We start from the raw sequence: 25,613 nt of genomic DNA on the forward strand, positions 1-25,613 counted from the left end.
TAACTCAAATGCAACAGAGGAGTTGTTTTCTATATCAGTTTGATGATGATTCTCTATAAACACCACTGGTTAGTCCTGCCTCTCACTATGGTACCGAACTTCATTGGATACCAGCACATGACTTAGTGATTTAACACCCATATTTAAGGTTGGTTCCTAAATACTTAATAATCCTCTTTTTATGATCTAGATATAGACAGACTAAGGACCTATTGAGTCTTCTGTTAAATGTAACAGAAGAAAAATTGTGCTCCTCTGTCCATGTGAGTCTTTAATCCTCCCTGTCATTAGGGAAGGTCCACTCAAAAACAAGGTATCTGGCAAGACATTGATGGGAGAAGAATGCTGATAACTGCATGTAAATTCAGTTATAGTGACAAAAAAAAGTGACATCCAAATGTAAACACAGCTCATTACTGCGTGAGTATTTTGCTCTTTTGTCTGATGATAAATTATTATAAACATGTGATGCAAATTTTTTGAAAGTCAGAAAGGCTCTGACTGAATGTTAATCAAGGACAATATTCACTGTGTGGGCCCAATGTGTGGATCATTTTTAAAATAAAAGATATGTCTGCTGTTTTATTTTATTTTGTGATGTATTCATTCTGTGGGATAAACTCTAACTCTGTTCTTCAGAAGTTTTAAAAAAGGTACATACATGGATAGTCTGAACTGTAAAACTATTCCATTCATCTATACAACATCTGCTGTTTTATATTAATCCTCACTGCACTGTAAACCTTTCCTGGGATCTGATCGGTCAATAGTTGGGCTGATGATAGTTTTTGATGGCTCAGCTCAAACTTAATCCACTTTAAAACAGGTTAGAGTAACCATGATAAAGAAGTGTGCCACTTTAATAACCCTGACAAAACCTAGAGTTCAACCAGAAACTACTTAACCACAGATCCTGCTTCGTAGTACAAACCTCAAGATGGTAAATACATTCTTGTGACAAACAATACATAGTGGCATTGCCTCATGTAGACTTTATTCACATAACGTACTTAAAGATGACACTGGCTGAAGTTGCATTTCTAAACTGAGTGATCAATTCTTCATTTAAATGTTTTTATATAAATCATACCATACAATTATACCTTAATACAAATATATAATTTGAATTTGTTAACTTTGAATATATTTTAAGGAGTTCACTCATTACACTGAATTATATTGTCACAAAACCAACACAGGACACCATTTATAATCTTTCTATAGTATGGACCCAATAAGACATTCAAATTGACTGCGAGTGTCAATTCATTTTTCTGATGTTTTTTCATGGCACCGTGATGGTCTGTTTGGAAAATTTTTTTTTTGTAATTGTGATAATGTATCGTGGCCACATTGAGACTACGTCACAGTTTGAAATTGGGGAACTTTTTTGTATTTAGAGTAGACACAAGAGGTCAGTGTTGACCATCCACAGATCTCCTGAACGCCACAAGGACCACAGACGCGGCAACTTTGTAAAAACATAGAATTTTAATAAATACGAGTACTGCAAAAATATAAATGAAACGTAACAATACGAGGCAAACAACACAATAAAATCAACATTGCAAAAATAGATAAAAAATACATCTGTTTTATTAATAATACAGCCATCAGTCTGTCTGCAGCAACATAGCCCTATGTGAAGTGCATCAGTGTGTGTTGTGTTAAACAACAGTAAGCTACCTCATTAGTTTACTTTCCTTCATCTGTGAACCACAAACATTCAGAGAAATAAATAAACAGCAACCATATCAAGTCTTTTCAAAGAATATCTCAGTCAGTCCTGTTTCCAACATCTTTCATGTCAAATCTCTTTGTCCCAGTGTTCTTGAATTTAGCACTTCAAAATCAAACCTTTCATGAATTAGTCTACAGTCATGAGCGGTCACATGAATCCTGGTGGTTCTGTGTGGTCAACATCTAGCGGGTAGGCAGACATATAGGCAGGTCTTCGGAGTGTTATTGCTACTGAGGCTCGTTGAACTGACCCATGAACAGAACCGTACCTGAACACAGGAAACAGTGACAGTTGGACACCACTCAGCTGACTTGTACAGTTCAATGAGATTTAAAGTTTAATTATGACAGGGAGTGTTACCTGTGGGTTTGTGCTGGATGAGGAAGAGGAAGGGTCGGTCCAAAGTTATCTCCTCCACTGCCATACGAGAAAACATGATAGCCGCTAAGAGAGGGAGGAAGCGAGAAGACAACATTAGCTTTGGGCTCCCGTCATTGTTGCCTGTCCTCATGTTTGCCTTGCATGCCTCATATCTGTTGGTTGTTTTCTCATTAAAAGTTAAGGTATAGGATATATATAGGAAATGGTAAATGGTCTGTTTTTATATATATCGTTTTTCTAGTCCTGAAAAATACTGGGTTCCACTTAAAACACTTTACAGTACAGTTTTTCATTTACAGTGCATTTATGTGCAGTACTTTCTCTATGAGAAATCAATAATACCACCAGATTAGATATCTTTACTGCGTCAAGACAATTTTTGTTTCAAGTATATAGTGAATAATATAACAATATATATATAAAAAATAAATAAATAAATAAAATAATTGTAATTGACATTTGTGCCAGTTAGTCATCATTCATTCTTCCACCAAGATAAATTAAATCCCCTACTGACTTACATTATGGAGGCAGACAAGCTTGACAGTGTTCATCAGTGTTAAAGCGTTTTTGATATTGTTACTTTTCAACTTTCGTTTACATGATTAAAAAAAATTCTACAATCAGATACATAACAACATGTTTCAGAAGTAAGACTATTAGTTCTAATAAATAAGAGAAAATATCCAATCCATGTGCGTGTATGCATGTGTGAGTGTGTGCAACCTACCTGTTGCTGCTGCTCCCTTGGTTCCTCGCTCATTCACCTCGATCTTTACTCTCTGGAGGACCTTCGACACACACAGCCTTTCATCTGCTGCAGGACAGACACGCAAGCACAACTTAGTTTTCTACTAATTTCTAACATGGTCATGCAGTAAGGGAACTAGAAGGTATAAAAAAGCAGAACTACAGAGATTAGAACAGGAAACCCCAGATACAACTGATACAAAATTTAATTTAAAAAATAAGGTAGTAAAACCACAAGAATAGTCATTATGTGTGAATAACACAACAAAGTGTTGAAAACATCCAAATTAGGCATAATTAAATCTTTCCACCTCAGAATATGGTCTTCATTGTAAAGTGAGGTCTTGCTTGCACGAATTCACTGGTTGTGATTACAAACTAGTTCATGGGGAATAAGAGTACCTTAGCATGAAGTGTCACAAAATGAACTGCCAAACTTAATGAACTTACTGGTGATGCGTGTGAAGTCAGCACTAGCCAGGTTGAACATGTCTCCCAGACCCATGTTAAGCAGAGTAGTCCTCAAGTTCACCTCTGTGTTCAGTGTGAACCTGCAAAAACACATATGTCATCAGCGTTTGTCTTTGTTGCTAAAGCCTTTAAACTGCATAAGAATTATAAACCCTTATACAGCTAAAATTAAATGTGTTTTGGGTGATTCAATTATAACAGAGCATGACCACATGATAGTAAAGGTGTCCTCAATGCACCCTACATATTTGAGGACAGATTGTGGTCTGGTCGGCAAAACCCCTTCCAGAGGTGGTCAGGGAGACATTATGATTGTGATTTAAAACAAGTGTAAATACAATTGTGTTTTCATTCTGTGTAAAACTACTACGTGGTGAGATAAACTCACCTGGGCATGGCCAGCTGCCTCTTGACTTTCCTCAGTTCTGCCCTCCACTGCTGAATCCTCTTGCTGCTCAGATCTGCACTGAGCATGTTCAGTTGAACTTCAGGCTCAAAGGGTGACACTAGCAGCATGCTCAGAGAGTCACCCTCATATGGCACTTCAATGACATCATAGTCCACCCCATCAGGAGTTACGAATTCGCCTGTTGGTTAAAGGGAGAAGGAGTATTCTCTAATTAGCACACAGATCTGTCAAATTTGGAACAATGTGTCCAACTGAGAGGAATGCGTGCAAAGTGACAGGCTACCATAATTGTAATAGTTTGTGAGTCTCATCATGTGCACTGGCACACTACTGCCATTTGCGCAGTGGAACATCCTCTCCTGTGTCAGTGTGGGGTCAAAGGGAACTTTCCAGAGGCCCTGGAAGTGGAGAGCATTAAGGAGGACCAGGCGGGTCTCGTCACTTAGAGATCCAGATGCCAAGAACTCAGGGATGGACCCTAGAGAGTGAAGGCACAGATACAATATAAGTCACAGGAGATGGAAGAAAAGACAGTAACCCCCTTGGGACAAAGTGGATGCAGAAGTTAGCTGTTGGCTGGGTGGCGTGGGTACCTGCTGTGTGGTCTGACACCCATGAGTTGATGATGGTGACTGCCTGGTCTGGCTTAGTAAAGTCCACCTGGTGAGGGTGGGTCTGGAAGGCCTTGGCCAGGGCCCGTCTGAATCCCTTCTCCAAACTCATCTTCCTCTCCACCATCACACCGCTGGCTATCTCCACCCCTTCCTCACTAGAAAGATCCCGCTGCAAGAGACGCTGCTGCCGGGACGTCCCTCGCTCTGCAAGACAGGGGAGATAAGTGTTTGTTTTATGCTGACACCAATAATACACCAGTGTAACTGCCCAAATCACAGATAGTTGTCCATTTGTTAAGTAATCCCTCACACATCTGTAAACATGTGTAGCATGCGTTGGAGGCTGGAATTCTTAAGTATTCATAAACCTTCTGACTTTTCTTTAGCATAGTATATGAGTAAATCAATTTATTTCAGCTTCATTCTCTAACCTTGCAAAGAATAACCCATAGCAGTCGTCAGGGCCTTGCGGGTGCTGCCGGCAGCACCGAGCTGAGCAATGGACAGGACGGAGGCTGCTCCATATGGGGAGAAGGCCACATTCTTGTCCACAAAGCCCTGGCTCAGCTGGAAGAAGACCTTCAGGCCAAAGTCAGTCTGCTTATCCTGCAGAGAGCCCAGCCCTACTCTGCTCAGGGTCAGCAACAGGAAAATGTAGGCACAAAACATCCTGGGAAAGAAAGAAAGAGAAAGGGTAAGTGTTTAAGTGGGGTTGGTTTGAATTCACCTTCCGTTTACAGCAGGCACACTTGATTTTATCACCTAAAAGTGAAAGTAAACATCTGTATCTCAAACAAATTGCACACGTCACTGGGCCGGTAAGACTCGCTCTGACTCCTCTCCACACATATTTGCAAAATGCATCAATCATGTGAGTGTAAATAGTGGCCTTTACCCTAGAGGTATAGCAGACACTCAGGACAAAATGTTGCCCTTTGTATTCATAGGAGATAAACAAACTCCCCATCTCAAACAAAAGAGAGTCTGTGTGCAAACACTGGATCCCACAATTCTGTCATTGTTCCTGTTTCTTATTAGGGAGAGGGAGTGAGTGTATGGGGTTGTGCAACACTGCAAAGAAGTTTGAACCAGCTCTCAGATGTTTTCAATAAAACGTCAGAAGTGTGTGAATGTTTTTAGCTTCCAGAAAACTGCACAGTTTCGGGATTTAGTGGTCACGGATGTAGTAACACAGGAAATGATTACACATCAGTGACTGTATGTCATAAACTTTTTTGTGTTATGGTCGTCATATTCAAACCCTTCACTCCATTGTCTAAGATATGTTTTCATTGTTAAGCTTGAACTACAAGATCTGCTCCTTTGAACAAATTTAAGGCATGTAAATATTCAGTGAAGTTATATTGTATTGCAGTGTGTGTAGTTTGTGGGACCGGAGCGGAAAAATAACATCAATAACAAGAGTTACATTGGTTTTCCACTGCTAACATCAATAGCATCCAGTAAACGAGACGGAGAGCACTAGCATCATGGAACCGGAGGAACATCCTGACCCAGCCTCTATTTGCATAAGTACATGCTCTGACCTTTGAACAAACATAGATTCACAGTCAGCTAGTTGGATTTCCCACGGGTGCATCAGTCTAAGATAAGTCACCTTGTACTTTTGCATGAAATGAGGGGTCAGATTTGGTAGCACCCCTAATTCCTGAAACTTTCCCCCCGCTTGATTTTTACAGCAGAAGTATTTTGACATTACATGTGTCCAGTCTTTAAGTTAATAAGAGGCATACGAGTTAATGCACCACTCAAACATTTAAACAGTGTGTTTTGGTCACGCAACCTCACATTACACACACTGGAACTATAAAAACACTCTTGGCAGGATTAACAAATTCAAATATGTGTTCACTCCATCAGTTATTTCCCCTGTGGTGCCACACTTCCTAAACTTTATGTTTCATTTTGAACACATATTTGTCTTCTGTTGTAAATCAGATAAGATCACATGTTTTTATATACAATCTAAATGGTTTAAGTAACTATAAACTATAATATTTAAAAACTGACTTAATGTACTATAATATACTGTCGACCACTGTTGGCATTAAATCTAGTGTAAAATGAAATAAATAAAAAGCTGTATAATAAACAGTATGCCCCGCTGGTAGAAATAACAGATTTACAATAATCACTGAGGAAACTGAGGTCCTATCCACTTTTGGGGAATCTGGGGAACATTTTCATAAAACAGGGAGACCTGGTTCCCACCTGACCAAAGTAATCATATTTGTTACCAGTTTATATTTGGCACACTGTTTTAATACTGTTATTTACAAATCAAAAATCTACTGCTTATGCCGCTTAAGGTTTACAACTGTCATTAGACATATTGCTGTAACAGAGAGTAACAGTTTTGACCTTATTGCTCCAAATGGAAGACTGACGTGATTATTTCCTGTGGTTTTGCATGATTCTGTTAATACACCAAATAATTAAAACACTCTGCCAGCATTTAATGTTAATGTCTCTAGATGTTTAGTCTAGTGATCATTCTTACCTTGTGGTTGGACTGTGTCAGAGGTACTGCGGCACGTCTCTGTTGTTTCAGCTTTAGTCTCCGTCTGTGCTGCTGTTGCTGCTGCTGCTGCTGCTGCTGCTGCTGCTGCTGCTGCTGCTGAAAGACTGAATGAAGTTAATGTCTTTATATAATGTAGAGCTGCAGGGCTGGAAACCCCACCCCCACCTACGCACACAGTATTACAGACAGTGATGTCATCTGACACTGTCTGGACAAACTTCCTTTTTCACACACACACACATTCACACACAAAACACTCCCTCTCACTCTCCTCCCAGTCAGTCTGTCTCTTTTATCCAACGCATGACAAAGCATATGGAAAGTCATTTAACTGTTTTCCTGTCTCATTCCGACACACACATCACTCTGGCATGTTTTTTTGTTTTTTTTTGTTTTTCATTGATCCCTCAGGGTTTGGGACTGTGATAAATGTAGCACGTTGTCATCGGCTGGCTGTCATTCCGGTCCTGCACCGTCATCCTGTGTGTTTCCCCCCGAGTAAAGATCCACAGGGCTTTGGGCTAAACGGGTCTAATATTTTTACGGTGTGTCATTTAGTCACGAATGAAAGTGTTTTGTGATCTTAAAATAAACTCCAACATGAACTGTGACCCTTGGTATAACCACAGACTCTGGGTTTAACAGCGCATGACCTTATGGGGTTTGCCTAAAATTTTTAACTAGTAGCCAACATGTGAAGAGGTACTGTGAAACCAAAGCATTTAATATTGATAGTGAAAATATGGCAAGTTCCCGGCACTAATTTGTGCTGTTGGGCAGGACAAAAAAGCTGTCTATTAAATCAACACAGAGGAAAAGTACTTACACAGCTCAAAAAATGTCAAATAAAATCCCTCCATTGTAAGCCAACTAAGCAAACTCCATCTGCTTATGAAGACCATCAACAAAATTATGCTTTAGGGCAAAGGCTACTTGTAGCTTCTCCTCTCAGCCTGTTTAGGCGTGGTTGCTGTGCCATGGACCCAGTGGATATTATCTAGTGTAGAACTGTATCAAGACATCCTGGGCTCAACCACAACATTCAGGCATCAGGTCAGCCATCACGGCTGATTGATAGTAATCCAGTTGTTAAAAGAGACCAGGAGACCCAGCGTAATGTGATGTTGTTGTATTTTAGCTGTTTTAATTTCATCTATAGGGAATATGATTTTGAGTCATTACATTTTCCATGGGAATTTCCAGATGATGAGTATTTGTGACTGGGATGATCTCTTTGACTTTCCTTTCAATCTCCAAACAAGGCCAAAATCAAATTTGAACTTCACTTGGGCCTATGTTAAAATAAACAATATTTACAGCAACAAGTGGATAAAATGCGACTCTTTCAGTTAACATACATTTTCAATGCAATGTTTGAATTTACTGTGCACTACATGTGGTCATTCCTGGAGCTAATTGCAAGTTTACACTCGCTTACTTTATTATTGGCTCAGAATTTTTCATACTCTCACTTTGGGCATTGACACATTGAAACACCAAATATGGTTGTAGCTTCCAACATTCCTTATCTCACTACTCACCAAGCATCTGTTAGACTGTTAGAGAATGGGTATCAACCCACTTTTTCCAAGTCTATCTGGATTGAGGCTTCTGACAGTCCCTCAGGAGTCCTAATGAGAACCATTTCGTTAGAAGTTAAGAAATAAGTATTAGAAATTTTCTTCTTTTTCAAAAAAAGATTACATTAAATTAATCAGAAACACACTCTATACATTGTTAATGTGGTAAATGACTATTCTAGGTGGAAACATCTGGTTTTTAATGAAATATCTACATAGGTGTATAGAGGCCTATTTCCAGCAACTATCACTTCAGTGTTCTAATGGTACATTGTGTTTGCATTAGAGTCTCTAGTTTGAGAAATAGACGCCTCACAGGTCCTCAACTGGCAGCTTCTTTAAATGGTAACCGCAAAACGCCAGTGTCAACGTCTACAGTGAAGAGGCGACTCCGGGATGCTGGCCTTCTAGGCAGAGTGGCAAAGAAAAAGCCATATATGAGACTGGCCAATAAAAAGAAAAGATTGATATGGGCAAAAGAACACAGACATTGGACAGAGGAAGATTGGAAAAAAGTGTTATGGACAGACAAATCCAAGTTTGAGGTGTTTGGATCACACAGAAGAACATTTGTGAGACGCAGAACAGGTGAAAAGATTCTGGAAGAGTGCCTGACGCCATCTGTCAAGCATGGTGGAGGTAACGTGATGGTCTGGGGCTGCTTTGGTGCTGGTGAAGTGGGAGATTTGTACAAGGTAAAAGGGATTTTAAATAAGGAAGGCTATCACTCCATTTTGCAACGCCATGCCATACCCTGTCGACAGCGCTTGATTGGAGCCAATTTCCTCCTCCAACAGGACAATGGACCCAAAGCACACTTCCAGATTATACAAGAATAATGTAGGGAAGAAGCAGGCAGCTGGTATGCTGTCTGCAATGGAGTGGCCAGCGCAGTCACCAGATCTCAACCCCATTGAGCTGTTCTGGGAGCAGCTTGACCGTATTGTACGCAAGAAGTGCCCATCAAGCCAATCCAACTTCTGGGAGGTGCTTCAGGAAGCGTGGGTGGGAAATTTCTACAGATTACCTCAACAAATGAACAGCTAGAATGCCAAAGCTCTGCAATGCTGTAATTGCTGCAAATGGAGCATTCTTTGACGAAAGCAAGGTTTGAAGAACAAAATTAATACTATAAATAAAAATCATTATTTCTAACCTTGTCAATGTCTTGACTATATTTCTATTCGTTTTTATAAATAAAAGTGTGAGTTTTCATGGAAAACACGAAATTGTCTGGGTGACCCCAAACCTTTGAACGGTGGTGTAAATAATTCCAAACCCTCATCAATTCAACTTTATAGTAAGAATTTACTAAATAATAGTGATAATACTATTTATAATAATACAAATATTGAAAATCATTATGTGGTGTTCAGTGTTAATACTGTTGCAGTGACCACAAAAAAAATCAATGCATGTGAAATACTTTGGTTCATTATGTAACTACTGCAGCTCAGAGGACACTAGCTGAGTACATGGTCCTTCAATGTCGCCCAGGACATATTTATTTTCACACAGGCAAAATAATGTGTTGTTATTTATACAGTGTTTATTACTTTCACTCCAGATATTTAATTCCGAATAAGGGGAGCTCATCTCATGTGAATAGATTTGCTTGTATATAATATGAAAATTTACATGAAACATTGCTTTATTGCTTTATGCTGTGTTTACTACAACCCAGGTTAACATTGAGATGACAAGTCTTAGGATTGGTCTGCTCTGATGTCTGTAACAGTACTGTAAAGCACTTTGAGTGGTCATCAAGACTAAAAAAGTGCTTTATAAATACAGACCATTTACCATGTCATTGTCTTCAGTGTTTCAATGTTCTTTATGCCAATTGTGTCTCTGAGAAACATTTATTGGCCCATTTACACTGTCATATACTTTGTACTTTCTGCAACTCCAATGCTTTAGTTCTGTTTTACTAGCTATGTTTAAGTGTTGTTGCACTGAAATTACCTTGTTAAATTATACATACAGTTACTGTCACGCTTAAGAACCTTCAGATGTCAAAACTTACTCAGAGATGTGAGAGCATGAACTAACATAGTAAAGCAACTTTTTGTTTCGCCAACATGTTTTTCCTGGGCATTACGTAACTGTGTGTTATGACTGACAACAAGTGTTTGTTGTTAAACTTTCCAAAATATACACATGTATCTTACCCTCCGTGAGGATTTGGTACATTCCATATCCAGCTGTGAATGGAAATTCGGTTGTACCACCCACTGATTTCTTTGAGGGGTTACAGAAACAGGGGACTCATCTGTTGCCAAGACACCGCACACAACATCACACACAGAAGCTTTCCTAGTTTTGGCTGCATGCTTTATCAAAAACGTTATAATCATAGAATACGTATGGTCTTTGGTGGCCACTTTGATACTCTGAACTCTGGTGTCAGCTGTTTGGCTAGTTCTTCCGTCCTGATGAGAACTGCATGGAAAAGACAGTGAACAGAAACTGCTGGTGTTATGGCGAGTTAACATGTGATGGTGAGACAGATGAGAGATCATTTATAATGACCAAAATGCAAACCTCATGTCTGCTCGAATAAAGGAACAAACTATTCAATTTTACATGTCAATAAACAGTCCAGGCTTGCAATACACTAGGTTTTAACGTCATCTTAATATATTGATAAATAATTTGTCATGTAAACCCCATGTTTTAAATTGCTCCAGTTAACCTCAATACCACATTCAAATAAAGCTTTGTAAAATAAGCATTTTGTACATTTACATGTAGAAAGCCTACATTTAAATATAGGCTTTCTACATGTAAATGTGCAACTAGATACAATTTATTATTTTATTAATTAGTTATAAACCATTACCGAGAATTGTTGGTTTCCCAGGTTGTGAAACATTTCTCTGGCTCACCTTGCATCTTGGCCAGGTCCTTATGAATGTGACTAACAGACACTCACCACAGTCCCAATGCCAAACTATACACCATATTCTCTGCAAGTGTTTGCTCACTGTCCACAATAGTTCAGGTGGGGAAACCAGCAAGGAGCCTCACTGCTTCAGTCCTTCAGACATCAGTGTTTGACATTAAGGTCTATAGAAGAGGTGTGCATGTGTGGTACGGAGCACTAAAACAGTGGTAAGTAGGATTATTCTTAAGATGGTTCTAATTCTATACTGTGACTTTGTAGGACTTCCCTTTTTGGTTTGTTGCAGTGACGCAGCATGTTCGGCTGCTGCTCTATTCACTGGCCTCGGCCTACTTTGGTTCTGTCTTGGTCTGTTGCATTTTTTGTCTTCATCATATTCTAAAGTAGGTTGTAACTTTCTTACTTTGGCGTTTACTCAGTTCACTTTCAAACATATTTTGTGATATTGTAAAAAAATGTATATTTGACTTGTAAATAGTTACCTAATCATGTGAAGTGTTTCCCCCATCATCTAACAAAAGTATTATTGGAGGTTTCTTCTTATTTAAAAGTATCTCTTCACTTTGTATTTAATCATTGATTCTTCCGGTTTCCTTCTAGTATATTGTAATATCTCCACCTTCCTATATAAGGGGCCTTGTGATAATATGTTGTATGTTGTGAATTAATAATAGCATTTTTTTGCAGAAAACACTTTATAGATTTGCTTTCTGTATCTTGCATGTTCATTATGAACGAAACGAATAACGTAAATTATATTTCGAAATTGTAATGAATAAAACTGTTGGGAAAATCTTTCCACACACCGGGTTGTGGAAATTTACACAAAAGAATGAATAATGCTTCGCAGGTCTGTCTGGATCATGAAATTATTCAGTTGCTTATCAAGAAACGGTGTGTTCCTTTGTCAAATTCTTATCGTGTGAGATAATACATTAACCAGTCAGATGACCACCATCAGACCCCCCACTTCCTTTTTTTCTTTATAGAGCAACATTCTTCATGGTGAGTATGATAGTCTAGCTCACTTGGCTGCTAACTGTTATGGACGTTTTCTGGAAGCTGGTGAAAGGATAAGTCAGGCAGCAGCTGATGTCTTATGCAGAATGTTTAAATGTAGACTTAATGCATCAAGGAGACAAGAAGGTGAAACAATATACAAACTTCGACAGAGTAACATGAGCAATTGTCACCCCCAATTCTGAAGATGTCTCCCACAGCATCCCCATATATCTCCCTCTATTTGTGTCACCTATTCTAAAAGCACATCCATGAATGGCTAGAATTGCTGTCACTCTCTATGTTACATGTAGGTTTTCGCATCATATTGGATAGTTGAGCCTTAAACATGCATTCCTAAATCACATTGTGTCCTTACGTCTTGCCTTTGGTGAAATAAACAAAAGAGTTCAAGTCGGTGAGAGTTGAAGTTGGTGTCTCTCTGTCTGAAGCATCTGATTTAGATATGAAAGTCCCTCAGACACTACACTGCACTGTTGGTTGGCCCTTTATCTATAAACTGACCATGGGTACTGCTTAGAGAGAGAAGGGAGTATCCATGGAATTCAGACAGGCACCATTTCTATAGAGATAATATAAACTGTACATAATATATAGTGGCATATACAGTAATGTGTGAGGATGGTAAAAAATGCCTCAACACAAACTTGATCCTGAACTGTTTCTCAGTAGAAGGGATGTATTTTAATCCTTATCTCCTCTAATGACAGACTGCAGATCACTTTTTGTACTGGATACTAAATTAGAGAAGGATTATATAAAACTGGATAATGTGATACCCACCCTTATCAAGACATCAGAGGGAAATGGCCACTGGTGAATTCCATTGAATCTGACAAATTTTTCCAACACTGTTCAGATAAATAAGATAACCGTTCCGCGTCTCTGCTGGGGAGTCGGAAAGTGTGACTGTTTTTGGCCCTTGATTCACTTCCTGTTTTCGATCCTAAAAGGCATGTGCTGTTTTACTGATAGGACATGACATTGCATGTCCATGTTTGCAGTTTTCATTTATAAGAAATGTAACGTGTCATAGTAAGATGTACCTCCTGTGTTTTCCTGTGTTCTCCCTGTATTCCCTCCTCCCCAGTGTGTTAAACTGTATATGTGTGTGTGTGTGTGTGTGTGTGTGTGTGTGTGTGTGTGTGTGTGTGTGTGTGTGTGTGTGTGTGTGTGTGTGTGTGTGTGTGTATGAGTGTGTATGTGTGTGTCTGTGTGTGCGAACATTAACCCAGCCATACAAAAACCCTCCTGCCATTCTATGCCAGATTTTTTCACCAGTTAAGTTGGAATAAACTCTCTCAGCTGCTTTGTGGAAACTGCAAGTTTCTCTAGAGATTATTGTTTCATGCAAACGTCTAGTCACTATATAGTGACTTCTATATTGAGAACTATATTGTCGACGGATTATAGCATACAACAACAACAACATCGGCCTGTGGGAAAATTCCACAGTTAATTATATGCTATTATTTTTTACTTTGTTTTAATACTTTAATATAAAAAAACATGTTGAATGATAATCTTTAAATGTAGAAATAAACGTGTTGATGGGCTGATCTACCCATAGTTACATTTATTTTCATTATGTATTATGGAAAGCAATGAGTGCACTTTAAAGGGTATACAAAACTTCACTAAACATTCAGACACAACTACAAAATGGTGATCACACTATATAATACAATATACAGTGATTAGTGAGTGGTTTCTGCTGTGCCGAGGACTTCTTTGATGGTGTTGCTTGCATTACCACCGCCTGCCTATCCCCACTACAGTCAGCTTCCAGGAATCTCCACCCTCCCTCTGCCTGTCTGCCTATGTTTATAAAATACCCATATTAGTGTTTTCTTATCCCATAATAGCTCAAGAAGTTCTGCCCAAACTGTAATAAAAACATTATTACAAGAAGGATAGAGAAACTAATAATTATTAATATATTTGTTTGTATCATTATTAAATGTATATATTCTTGTGGTCAGACCAACTGTGAAGTTGAGCTGCCACACAGTTTTGGAGCCACTGCTTTAGATTACATAGCTATACCTAATAATGAAAGAGCCACATTTAAAGCATACAATAGAAAACTCTAAATTAACTGTTACATAATCTTTTCATGCCATTGGGCAAATCCTTGCTGGAAAAGTTCAGTGTTTTTGAAGTAGGAGTTAAAGCGGATGGCCTGTAGTGACCTGTATGTGGTTAGAGTGAGTAAGCAGGTGAGGCCTGGTGAGCCAGACTGAATATACAGACAGCATTCATGAATACACTTGAATTAATCAAACGCATTGACTTACATGGTTACATAACCTGACCAGTTCGGCTGAGCCACAATAAATCAAAATACACAAACATAGAGTCTGGAGTGCAGTAAATACATACCTGCTCTTCTAACAAATGAAAATCCAGATAAGCCCTGCAGTGATAGCATCAGGGCACCAGTCTGGACTTTGCCAAACTCTAGCCTGGATCCACCCAGTGTTTCCTTGGTAGTCCTGGTGTGTTCATCAAACAGCAACACATGTTGTGAAGTGTGAAGGTCCTGAGAAATGGAATGACCTTAAAATAAGTTGCATATTGATTGATATTATTGTTCCTTTTCTCTCTATCTTTGAAAAAGCACAATGATTTCCTGGGAGTATTTCAGCTGCTCTGTTCTGATATTCTTTAGATGATCTGCAATACAGCCACGTTGAAGAAAGTTTTATTTCTGAGCTTGTAAGTTAAATTCTATCAAGTATTCAAGGAACATAACAATATCAAGGTCCAGGTCACACCTCATTGTTTGTCATTTAAATTGAAATTAAGCTGAGAATTTTCTTTTCAAACAGCAGTTTTCAAGGTTAAGAACCAACCCTGAAGCTCAACCTGCAGAGCCCACAACATTCCTCTCAGCCTGAGCTGTACTGTTGTAAGCTGATCATTTGTAAAAAAAAACTAACATAACATATTACGACTATCAAGCATGATATATTGTTAGCAAGTAAGCATTTTTCGTTTTTGCACATATCTCAAAATGTGTCCAGTAGCATTGCTGTAGACTCTTTGATCTTTCATCATACTTCAGTGCTGACATCGACAGCTGCAGCAGACAAGTTTATTTATATAGATATATCCCAATTGGGGTCTGCATTTATCAGATACAGTTCACCCATGTGCATCAGAAAACACAATGGGGCTAGTATGAAGTACTAGTAATATAGTTCATATTTGTTATGAGATCTGCACTAACTCACTAGTCATGAAACAAGTCAAAGTGTGTATGTCAGTGGAATCATCAGTGTGTGTGTGTAAATTTCTTTGTAACAAATTACAAAGAAATGTACTTAATGCAACTGCTTTTTCCCTACATTAATGCTTAGTAATGTATTTTCACATAATTTGCACTTCGCCTTTCTTCCCTCTTATCCTTACGCCACCCTTTCTTCCTGTACCTGCAGCTGAGAGTGACTCACTGTCTCTTTTGACCACTTCAGCACCACCCATGAGGGCCTGAGTCAGTGTTTGTAAGTGTGTATAGTCTTCAACCCTCATCTCTACGAACCTTGATAACAATCAGCTGATGTCCATCTGTTTCTTGTTAGAGACACAAATCTGCGTTTATAACACGACAAAACAAATAGATTCAAGATGGCAGAGTGGAGTCTGGTGCCCTTTGACCCAGTGGGTTGAAACCATACCAACCCTACACACTTAATAACAACATCTTGAGGCCTAGATCACATAGGGAGATTTAATGGTTAGCCAGATCATTTTGGGCTTTAAAAGACAGTTTTAACCAGAGTGTGTCACTATGGTAACCAGAGAGTAGTATATGAAATAAACATGTTTAGAGAAAGTAAGACTCTTCCAGTCAGGTCTGTGCAGCTTTACTCGAAAAATAACAGCAACATAATAATATGAAATTCTCCTATTGTGTAATGTTATCATATCTACCTCTTTTGGTGTGATTTAGACACTGAGTCAACAACAATATAGAATCACTTCCCCTTTAGCAAATTCTCATCAAAGTAGCTGTAATGCTCAAGGCTTATAATAATAAAATTTAAAAACTAAGTTGCGAACTTCGGTCTGAAGATTGTGCTGGTTGCTTTACAGACTTTACAGAGCTGAAAAAAATTCATCAGTTCAGTAAATCATTAAAACTTATATAAAAGTCACACAGTAGTACAGTACATTAATAAAGCAAATTCTGTTCATTTTGTGAATAACATCCGACTCACTAATGAGAAGGAATAATTGTAAAGGCTCACCAGCATTACCACAGGTCAGACAAACAAGCAAGATTGGAACAGGCACTACACGCTTGTTATTTGTTGAATGCTACTTTCTGCCAGTCCTGTGCTGCATGCAGTCAACTTGTAATCACAAACTATGGAAAACTTGATTTAATAGAGCCAGATGGTGATAGCACCTATTCAAACGGATCACCGGTGTCCGTTTTTCTGAAACCAAATAACCCACACTAAATTTAACTTACTTGATTATACTCACAGAATAGGCCTGAACTTTAACATTCATTGATATTATGCATACCCTAACCACCTAACCTCGACCATCTAAACTAAATGCCTTATCCCAACCTTAACCTACCTACCTCTAATCGGAATCCTACAACAAAGTCTTAACCCTTAAACTGACCTTTGAAGGTGTATCAGAAAGTGAGGGCCTCAGTTCCCTAAAATGTCCTAACTCTGTAAGGTCCAATAGTAAAACTGGTACTCACAAAGATAGAAGTACAAGGCTTTGCATTTACAGATTAGCCGCTCAGGGACCACATTTGTCTCCTTTCACTTAGTCAAATTGTAAAACTAACACTACGGGTCTATTTTTCACGAGATTGATTGTTTTATGTATGGGTCATTGTAACATACAGTCATTTAGGATAGCGGAGTTGGAGCTTGCTCATTTGATTGTGTTGGTTTTAAATTTATGAGCGGATTAAAAAATAAAATAACGTGGAATTATTTGAGATGTATTAAAGTAAAAAGTCAAGCTTTCGTTGAGCATTTCTCTGGCTCTGTCATGAGGTATCAGCATACAAGAAGAGCCATAGGCTGAAAGAAGAAGAGAGCTGTATAATACACCATAATTTTAAGTTCTAACAGGATCCAGGTTATGCTACAATTGAACCTGAACTAAAAATTGAGTCAAGTTCCTCACAGTTTCTGTCTTTATATGTGAGGCCACAACACACAATGATTAATGACTCACAGTATTATGACAAACATGCCCCTTCTACCTCAATAAGGTTTCCACTGCTGCATTTCCCATCATCCCCTGTGAACTGGAGGAGCTTCTGTTCTCCAGGGCTCTCAGTACAAGTCAAGGCTTGACCCTGAGCACATTCTTCCATGCACTTCACAGTTGGACTTCAAGAAAACTGCCAATTCTTGTAAAGTGAGAGTTACAACATTAACAGAAAGTGAAACAGGGGATTATTTGTAATAAATGGTGCAGAGTTCCTGTTTAATTATCCTTCTGGTTATAGAGTATATGTTAACACAGCCCAGCCCATACCACCCTTATTCAACTGCACGGGGTGTTGTGGAAAAAGTGAGTGTACTGAATGTTAGAAAGGTCCTTTTATTTTAAAAGTATTAGTCATTTTCCCCATGCAGCATTTTTGTTGAGGAGCACCCCTCCGTGACACACATGCTTCAGACTTTCTTACCATTCCCTCCTCCTATGAGCAGCACACTAAAAAGAAGATGGAAAACATGTAAGAAAAAGTATGTTAAGAAGCAGAAATCTGTCCCTGCTATCATCCTGCATTTGCAAAAAATTACCCCGTACATATGCAATATATAAGAGATAGTCTAGCTAAGATAGGGAATGCTAGAGAATACCGTAACCTTGATTCTCTGAGTGAAGAGACTCTCAAACTCTTAGGGCTACTTGGACTGGTGTTGATCAAACTATCAACTGATTCATCCACACACCTTTACAGCAGGGGGATCAATCCCTGCACATATGTAATATGTATGTATGTATGTAAATATGTGGGGAGAAAGTTTTCTTTACACAGATAACTTAGGCTACATTGTAACTGCGCATATAAAGTAGATGATGCTATGTATAGAAGCACATTAAAGTGCTCTATATCTGTGTTTATACTTTACTTTCTTTATAATTACATGTTATGCGGCTGTACATTGCACAATTAAGTCACAACAAGACTGGACTGAAAGTAGTGAAGCGATTTTAATGTATGTTTAAAGTTTATAGCTTGGTGTGAATCTGAGTCACATTGTTTTTACGTAAGGTTGTCCTTTTTTTTCATCACATGTAAAGAGGAGCATTGGCGTCAATCTGCTTTGGTGAGAGGCCGTGGACAGGATTTGGACCAATTCTGTCGAATTATGCTTATATGACAGCGCTATGTTCGGAATGCCCAGGATTCAGTAGCCTTGATCAAAATATTTCCGCTACATATGTATGGTACTGGTCATGACTCTGGTCACGTAGTGTTCATTCCAAACAGAGAGTGTTCCATTAATAGAGACCGTATGTGGTTGGAATGCAGGAAGCTGTGGCCTGGTGTTTAGGATGATTCGTAACAGGAAGTAACTCATTGAGATTGAAAGTTACACACTGGAGAAAACAGGTCATGGTGTATATGTGTGTGTGTGTGTTCTATTGTGACACGTGTTCTAAAATTATTATATTTTAACAACTTCTATCGTAGTCACTAAAGGTCCTCGTAAAAACAATAACTTCAGTCTGCATGTGTGATGTACAGACAGCCACTCTCAGACACATCTGTGCATTTGTTTTACAGAACAGAGAAAATCTTTTAATTCTTACAATATTTATTTGTTCTTGCAGGCATTAGTTTGGATTGTGTAAGAATGGGCGTGTCGCGATTATGGAACTCAAGGTATAATACATTTCATGAAATGGCATTGGTATCTGAAACTTCCTACTGTATTAATAGTCTTCTTGATAGGATGGGGCCTATGCGTTAAAATACCACGAATACTTTGAACACAGAAATCAACGCCTCTGTGACACAAGGCATCATGTGTGACCAAATGAGCTCCTCATCTACAGACTGAACTGGTTTCGATGTGAGAGATGGACTCACTATTTGCATTCTGCAAATCCCCACGTGTCCTTCAGTGATGTCTTTTCTGCATATAAATCACAAGAAACATAAAAACATGACATTTTTGCAGAGTAACCGGCTTATAATTCATAAATGTATGTGTTCAAGGTCTGAAGGAATTCAACTGTGTATTTGAATGTGGTTTTAAATAATTTCACACAGAGTATGCAAGTACAGCAGTTGATTCCACATGTTGCTTTGTACTTTTTTTTTTTTACTGTTTTCAAAGCTTACCGACATCATATAATAATGCTTTATTTAGTTGTTTCACTTAGAGAAAAACCACAGACAGAGAGTATGAAGCATTTCTCTACGATGTAAGAGTCTTTGCATTAACTGTTTTGATATTTGACAATAGTTAAAGAGTGTTATGTTGCAGACAAAGCAGACTGCATGTGCGACTGCCCAGGATGAATTGGGGCCAATCGCTAGTAGTATCGGCAAATACCATTCAATGATCTTTCTTGTCATCATCACTGTTTTTTGAGAGTCTTGATTTCCCTCTCAGCTGAAAGATCTCTCTCTTCCTCCTGTTTGGCTGTTTTCCACATGGCCAACTGGGGTCTTTCCTCTCCTCTGTGCCAATTCGTTCTTTGGCCATACTGAAGATGACTGTATCATATCGTAATTTGTTTCTGTTGACTGTTCCTGTTACCAAAAACGTTTCATTCTTTTAATACTTCAATGTACTTCTATGTTCTTCAATATACTTCTTTGTTCTTCAATGTACTTCCGGTTCAGTTATGTAACATTGGAACAGTTCCAGACAGAGACCCAAGGCTCCGGGACTCCCTGCCTGACGAGATTGGGCTCGTCAACTCACTACCTGTTCAGAAATTCACAATTATTACCATAATCACCAGTATATAGAAGCATATCTACAAATAAATATAATCCCAAAATTTTCTGTGGTGAGCCACACGGTGCCGTGGCTTAGTTGGTTAAAGCGCCTGTCTAGTAAACAGGAGATCCTGGGTTCAAATCCCAGCGGTGCCTTTTGAAATGTCAACATGTACTTTCTCTGACTTTATCACACGATGTAGCTTTTTACGTTTCTACACTGACACTTCACAGTTCTTCTTTTCTTATTCTTCCTCAGAAATGTCTTAAATATATTGCCATATTTATTTATTTACTTCCTTGTTTATTTCCACATTTATTTATTTCTGTATTTCTGTGTCCGTATGTAAATGAGGTAGGAGGTCCCAACCTCATCCTCGAGCAGGATTGGTCAACTGAACAACCCAGACAGATGCAATCTATACCTAGCGAATCTTCAAAATGTGTGAGTGTGCTCCCAGACACCCCGGGGCCTGTGTGTGTGTGTGTGTGTGTGTGTGTGTGTGTGTGTGCGTGTGTGTGTGTGTGTGTGTGTGTGTGTGTGTGTGTGCGGGTGCGTGTGTGCTTGTGTGTGTGTGTGTGTGTGTGTGTGTGTGTGTGTGTGTGTGTGTGTGTGTGTGTGTGTGTGTGTGTGTGTGTGTGTGTGTGTGTGTGTGTGTGTGTGTGTGTGTGTGTGTGTGTGTCATTCGCTCACAGAGGCACACGCAGTGAGATCATTCATTTCGTTATTCCTCCTCCACTCTGAACTGCTCTTACCAAATCTCATAAACACCCATCACTAGTTATCAGGACCTCAGCACATGAACCAACTTAGTGCTTGTTTGATGCGCTCCAGAGTTTATGAGACTGAATATAACCATCCTGAAAAATGACTCGTCAACCTTTTATGCTCAGTACAGTACGAGACGTCACGCTCACAGTCAGACACAGGCCTTTGCCTCGGCAAAAAAAAATGACAAAGACAAAAAATCCTGTGCTTTTATTTTGAAGGGGATTTTTTTATGCGTCGGAGGGCATATGTGTCCCCTACATTGACTTATAGGACCAGGTTTTGGATACACCCCTCCCTCTCTGTATAAGTTGTTTTAATCAGAAGATGCTTGAGCACAAGAAGTAGGATTGTTTAGCCATTTCCAGGTAAAGACGTCTGGTTGAATTCCTGAACAGAATCTATTCAGACTTCAATCTCTCACTCTGACAAGTAATTATATCTATATATTTCACACAAATTGACAAAAGGCAACTGTAAAAAAATTTCAGCTATTTATTTGTCAAAGTTAATGGAAAATATTTGCACTGGAGCACCTGTTATACAGTATAGCTAACACTAGGGGTCAGGGTTATATACATATAAAATCTTATTGTGTTGGACACACTAAGCGTTTAGTCAAATTACTTGAGATGAAGTGCTCGGTCCACTCGAGGAGTTGTCCTCACTATGTACACTTCTGGCTGGACTGTCAGGACTTTGAGAGACAATGCGAACAGAACTTATTTCCTAGAAATGTGTAATGGGGAAAAATTGCATTTGAAAATTGCCTGCTTACACAATTCCTTGGTGTACAAGCATGCAACAGAAAGACAAATAGCGACAATAAATAAAATACCAAATTCATAGCATATGTAAATCAATAACTTTTCCTGCAGAATTTAAAATGATCATGTCATTGTCAAATTACCTGAGGGGATGTGTAGGATGATGTGTTTGAAAGGTCACTGTGGAGAAATGGTGGACTGTGAGGTGGTGAAATGTCCAGCTCTGCTGCAAACTGGGGGGCTTCAGGTGGGGTCTGAGTTAGGATGTCCGCTGCGTCACTCACTGTGACATCCAGGTACTCATCCTCCTGAACTTCGTCCAAAATGTCAGGTAGAATGTTACCAAGTTCACAATGCTGTTCTGAATCCAGCAAGTCTCCTCTGTCAGACTGCTCCAGCAAGTATTCCACAGCAATGCGCTCACGTAAAGATTCATCATAAAAAGAAAAATAAGCATTTTGAGTTCAGAGTACTAGACATATTTCCATTAGAATGGGGGAAAAAGCAAAAGGATAATTTGTTGAATGTGTAGTAGTGAAGTTGTGATTGCAAGGAGAATGAGGTCTCTTGGAGTATCTTACCAGTGGGTCTCCCAGGGGGAATGAATTCTGGCAAGAGTGGATTGCAGAGGACTTTGTTGCTGAGGTCATTTATGTTGGACATCAGGCGGATATTATAAAGTCTTGTTTGTGATGCACCACTCATACCCACAGCTTCATGGGCTCGGTTCATGTTCCATCTGGAACTACCCTCAAGCATGTGCATTTGAGTGTGCATTGCGTTAGACCTCCAGCCTTAAAAGATACAAAATGTTTGAGATTATAGAAAACAAAATTATAATATAAGACATGTAAGGAGTATGAGTCATGCCAAAGATATACAACTTCTATTTACCCGGGATAAACGTGCACTGGTGGCGATGAAAACTTTCCACAGAAGAGGACCCCCTGCCACATCTTAAGACATCCAGGACCTTGTCTCCCTTTTGTGACCCAGAGCGGACTTTGGTGTAGAGTTCCACTCCAGGAGGCTCTCAGGGTTGATAAGTCGTAAGCCTGTGGTGTCGGTCAGTTCCCACATGGACTTAAGAAGACCATCGATCAGCCTGAGTAAATCTCCTCTTGTTCACATTGTTCACACTTGAACAATACACACCTGTCCCACTGCAGCAATCTCTGTCAACATAAATGACCTCTGGCTCTGGCTCTCCAGCATCCTTTACGCGCTTCACGATACCCTGGCACAACTCATCCAGTCCAGCTCCCTCACCAGTGGTGAGCACACAGTTGAGCACCTGCCCACATTCGTTGGTGACATTTGTCATCCACGTAGCTGAGTCCACAATGTCACCAGCAAGCTTCTTTGTGATCTATTAAATACAGAAATAAAATTAGGATTAAGAGAAAAAAAACTAAATTGCATGACAACATAATCAAGTGTAATCATGACCATCATTTGTCAGAGGTTTGCCTGCACCTTTTTTGTGGAGTTTAGCTTTAGGATCCTGCCGTATATCGATGTTATGACACCCTTCATCTCATCCAGATGACCCAGGATTTCATTAGCATGGACCCTCTCAAACCACTGTGGAAAGGGTAGGGAGCGATAGGTTGGTGGCTTCGCATAGACTGCTGCCTCATGTTTGATTATTACACTCCTCCTTTTGTGAAGCTCACAGTCTGACAGGTACTCAAATGTGCGCCTTCCCCACTCCTCACTGTGAACTTCCTCCAGGGCTTGCTGCAGGTAACTGGAGCTGTTCCCTACAGTTCTTGGTTTGAGGAAGGTAACAAACTTCCTGTCCAGGGCAAGCTGTATGGTGAGAACAGCAGAGAACTTGCTCCTGTGGGCAGGATCCAACTGATCTAACACATCACCGTAATAAGCATATTTGAATATTTGCACTGCTGCACAAATTGAACTATTGTTGTTTTATTTTCTCTTCATCTGTAAAGATATATATTTAGATATATATATTTTATTTTCTATTTTAAATTTTTGATATTCTATTTTATTGATATTCAATTTTATTCTATTTTATACTATTTCTATTTTTATTTTATTTTTTTGGTTGAAATTACTGAGCATTGCTTAAAGAGAGCCTGTGACCCAAGTGTTTCATTGCCAGCGATTGTGAAGTTTGCGCTGCGTGAAAGTCAGATAAATGTTCAGAAAAAAACTCAGCAATTATGTCCTTGCTACAAAGAGCGCAGTGTATCGGCTCTTGGATCTGACAGCTTGAGGTGCTCTGAGCTAGCTGACTCCCTGCACTTGGGATGCTTTGAGTAGTGAGGTCTGTCAGCTGACCAGCTGCACTTGGGATGCTGTGAGCTGACTCCATCGGCAGCCTTCCTGACCTTGAGCCACTCCCTGTCTCTCTTTGCTGACTCCCTGATGCACCTGACTGTGAAGAAAGAGTTTAGTTTTTCCCTTTGTCTGAAGATAAGTTTATTTCATTAATCACAATTGTGAATCAATACAAGCAGAGCTATGATGATAATACAGTATCCAGTTTACATGCTATAAATATAGCTACACATTGGTTTATGGTGAATACATCTTAAGAGAATATATAATTAATGCTTACCTTATGATATCCACATTTGCAGGCAATTTGGCCCCCAAAGATGTCTATCTCTCGGATTGGTAGGTTGAAGATAGGAATCAATGGACAGGACTTGATGAGCTGCATGACAGCCTTCCATTTCTTACCCCCCGGCTTCTTACCTGTGGAAAACCGGAACTTTCCCTGGGCATACTGGTACATGATAGCTTCCCAGTATGAGTCTGGTTTACCCGTCTTAGTCATATCTGCAAATATGAAACATCTGCATTAATATCAGATGAAACAGCAGGTTGAGTAAATGCATAAGGGTAACTTAGATTTGTTTGGCTAATGGCATTTACTCTAAATATCCTCATACTGCATATATGTTCTTCTTTACACGTTTACGTCTACTTTAATTACTTTCACACTGTACGTTTGTCCTGTCTTTACACGTCTAGTCTAGTTTAATTACTTTCACACTGTACATTTCTCCTGTCTTTACACGTGTACGTCTAGTTTAATACATTCATACAGTACGTTTGTCCTGTCTTTACACGTTTAAGTCTAGTTTAATTACTTTCACACTTTACGTTTCTCCTGTCTTTACACGTGTACGTCTAGTTTAATACATTCACACTGTACGTTTATCCTGTCTTTACACGTGTACGTCTAGTTTAATACATTCATACTGTATCCTTACACTTAAGAATTGCACGTTACTTATTACTTGCTGATGTATTTTTTTACTGTTGCCGCGGTAATACAGTAAATCTCCCCATTGACGGACTAATAAAGTGCCGTACATCTTATCGAGCCGTTAGTAAACTGATTACACGGCGCTGATATTCACGGTGGAAAAAGTTCAGCGTCTGACACAATTATTACACGACAGCAACAGCGAGATAAAGTTGTGTAATGGCCGCCCATAGTATAATTTTACTTACTGTTTTTTTTTTCTCTCTTTTTACTTTTTCGCCCAAAAAGTCACTGCCATTGATTCTCTGCGAAGACAGGTAGAGAAGGGGCGGGGCGGGACTATTGTTGACGCGCTGGTCACATGACTGTAACGTGACACCCGCCACCCAATCCTCAAGTAGGACTGCGGGTAGGACTTGAGGGATGTGTTAGGACTTCAGTTCGGACCTGGTCGATAAATTGTTAGGACTTG

The 25,613-nt window shown here is 39.2% G+C and overlaps 2 protein-coding genes and 1 non-coding gene across 8 annotated transcripts; 1 reads left to right on the forward strand and 2 right to left on the reverse strand.

Moving 5' to 3' along the window:
- Positions 1–1,472: 1,472 nt before the first annotated feature.
- serpine1 (serpin peptidase inhibitor, clade E (nexin, plasminogen activator inhibitor type 1), member 1) lies at positions 1,473–22,925 on the reverse strand. 6 transcript variants are annotated; one of them, XM_061066288.1, is made up of 17 exons: positions 22,792–22,925; positions 22,041–22,691; positions 21,758–21,859; positions 19,501–19,546; positions 18,088–18,113; positions 17,656–17,805; positions 14,796–14,955; positions 8,450–8,539; positions 6,888–7,012; positions 4,798–5,036; positions 4,346–4,570; positions 4,036–4,230; positions 3,732–3,930; positions 3,323–3,423; positions 2,853–2,939; positions 2,102–2,185; positions 1,473–2,009 (listed from the first exon to the last, which is right to left on the reverse strand). In XM_061066288.1, exons 10-17 carry the CDS (start codon positions 5,033–5,035, stop codon positions 1,969–1,971), a joined length of 1,170 nt encoding a protein of 389 aa, XP_060922271.1. In that variant the 5' UTR covers position 5,036; positions 6,888–7,012; positions 8,450–8,539; positions 14,796–14,955; positions 17,656–17,805; positions 18,088–18,113; positions 19,501–19,546; positions 21,758–21,859; positions 22,041–22,691; positions 22,792–22,925; the 3' UTR covers positions 1,473–1,968. The 6 variants fall into 6 exon arrangements, with proteins under 6 accessions (XP_060922271.1, XP_060922273.1, XP_060922272.1 ...); XM_061066290.1 differs by lacking the exon at positions 8,450–8,539 and having other exon boundaries at positions 6,888–7,001; XM_061066289.1 differs by lacking the exon at positions 8,450–8,539 and having other exon boundaries at positions 6,888–7,004.
- Positions 20,444–20,517, forward strand: trnat-agu (transfer RNA threonine (anticodon AGU)). Its single transcript has one exon. It is a non-coding gene; the product is annotated as a tRNA-Thr (tRNA).
- LOC133028863 (uncharacterized) lies at positions 22,855–25,463 on the reverse strand. Its single transcript, XM_061095891.1, has 5 exons — positions 25,390–25,463; positions 24,485–24,708; positions 23,374–23,481; positions 23,053–23,266; positions 22,855–22,952 (listed from the first exon to the last, which is right to left on the reverse strand). Exons 2-5 carry the CDS (start codon positions 24,704–24,706, stop codon positions 22,855–22,857), a joined length of 642 nt encoding a protein of 213 aa, XP_060951874.1. The 5' UTR covers positions 24,707–24,708; positions 25,390–25,463.
- Between the last annotated feature and the right edge of the window lie 150 nt (positions 25,464–25,613).

The sequence above is a fragment of the Limanda limanda genome, chromosome 22 (assembly GCF_963576545.1).
Source record: "Limanda limanda chromosome 22, fLimLim1.1, whole genome shotgun sequence".
NCBI lineage: Eukaryota > Metazoa > Chordata > Actinopteri > Pleuronectiformes > Pleuronectidae > Limanda > Limanda limanda.

Coding starts and splice junctions, on each gene's coding strand:
- serpine1 (XM_061066291.1), bottom strand. CDS start 5,035: ATGTTTTGTGCCTACATTTTCCTGTTGCTGACCCTGAGCAGAGTAGGG. Junction 4,571..4,797: donor TATGGGTTATTCTTTGCAAG/GTTAGAGAATGA, acceptor CCTGTCTTGCAG/AGCGAGGGACGTCCCGGCAG. Junction 2,010..2,101: donor CATCCAGCACAAACCCACAG/GTAACACTCCCT, acceptor TCCTGTGTTCAG/GTACGGTTCTGTTCATGGGT.
- LOC133028863 (XM_061095891.1), bottom strand. CDS start 24,706: ATGACTAAGACGGGTAAACCAGACTCATACTGGGAAGCTATCATGTAC. Junction 23,482..24,484: donor GCAAATGTGGATATCATAAG/GTAAGCATTAAT, acceptor CCCTTTCCACAG/TGGTTTGAGAGGGTCCATGC. Junction 22,953..23,052: donor AGATTGCTGCAGTGGGACAG/GTGTGTATTGTT, acceptor CCGACACCACAG/GCTTACGACTTATCAACCCT.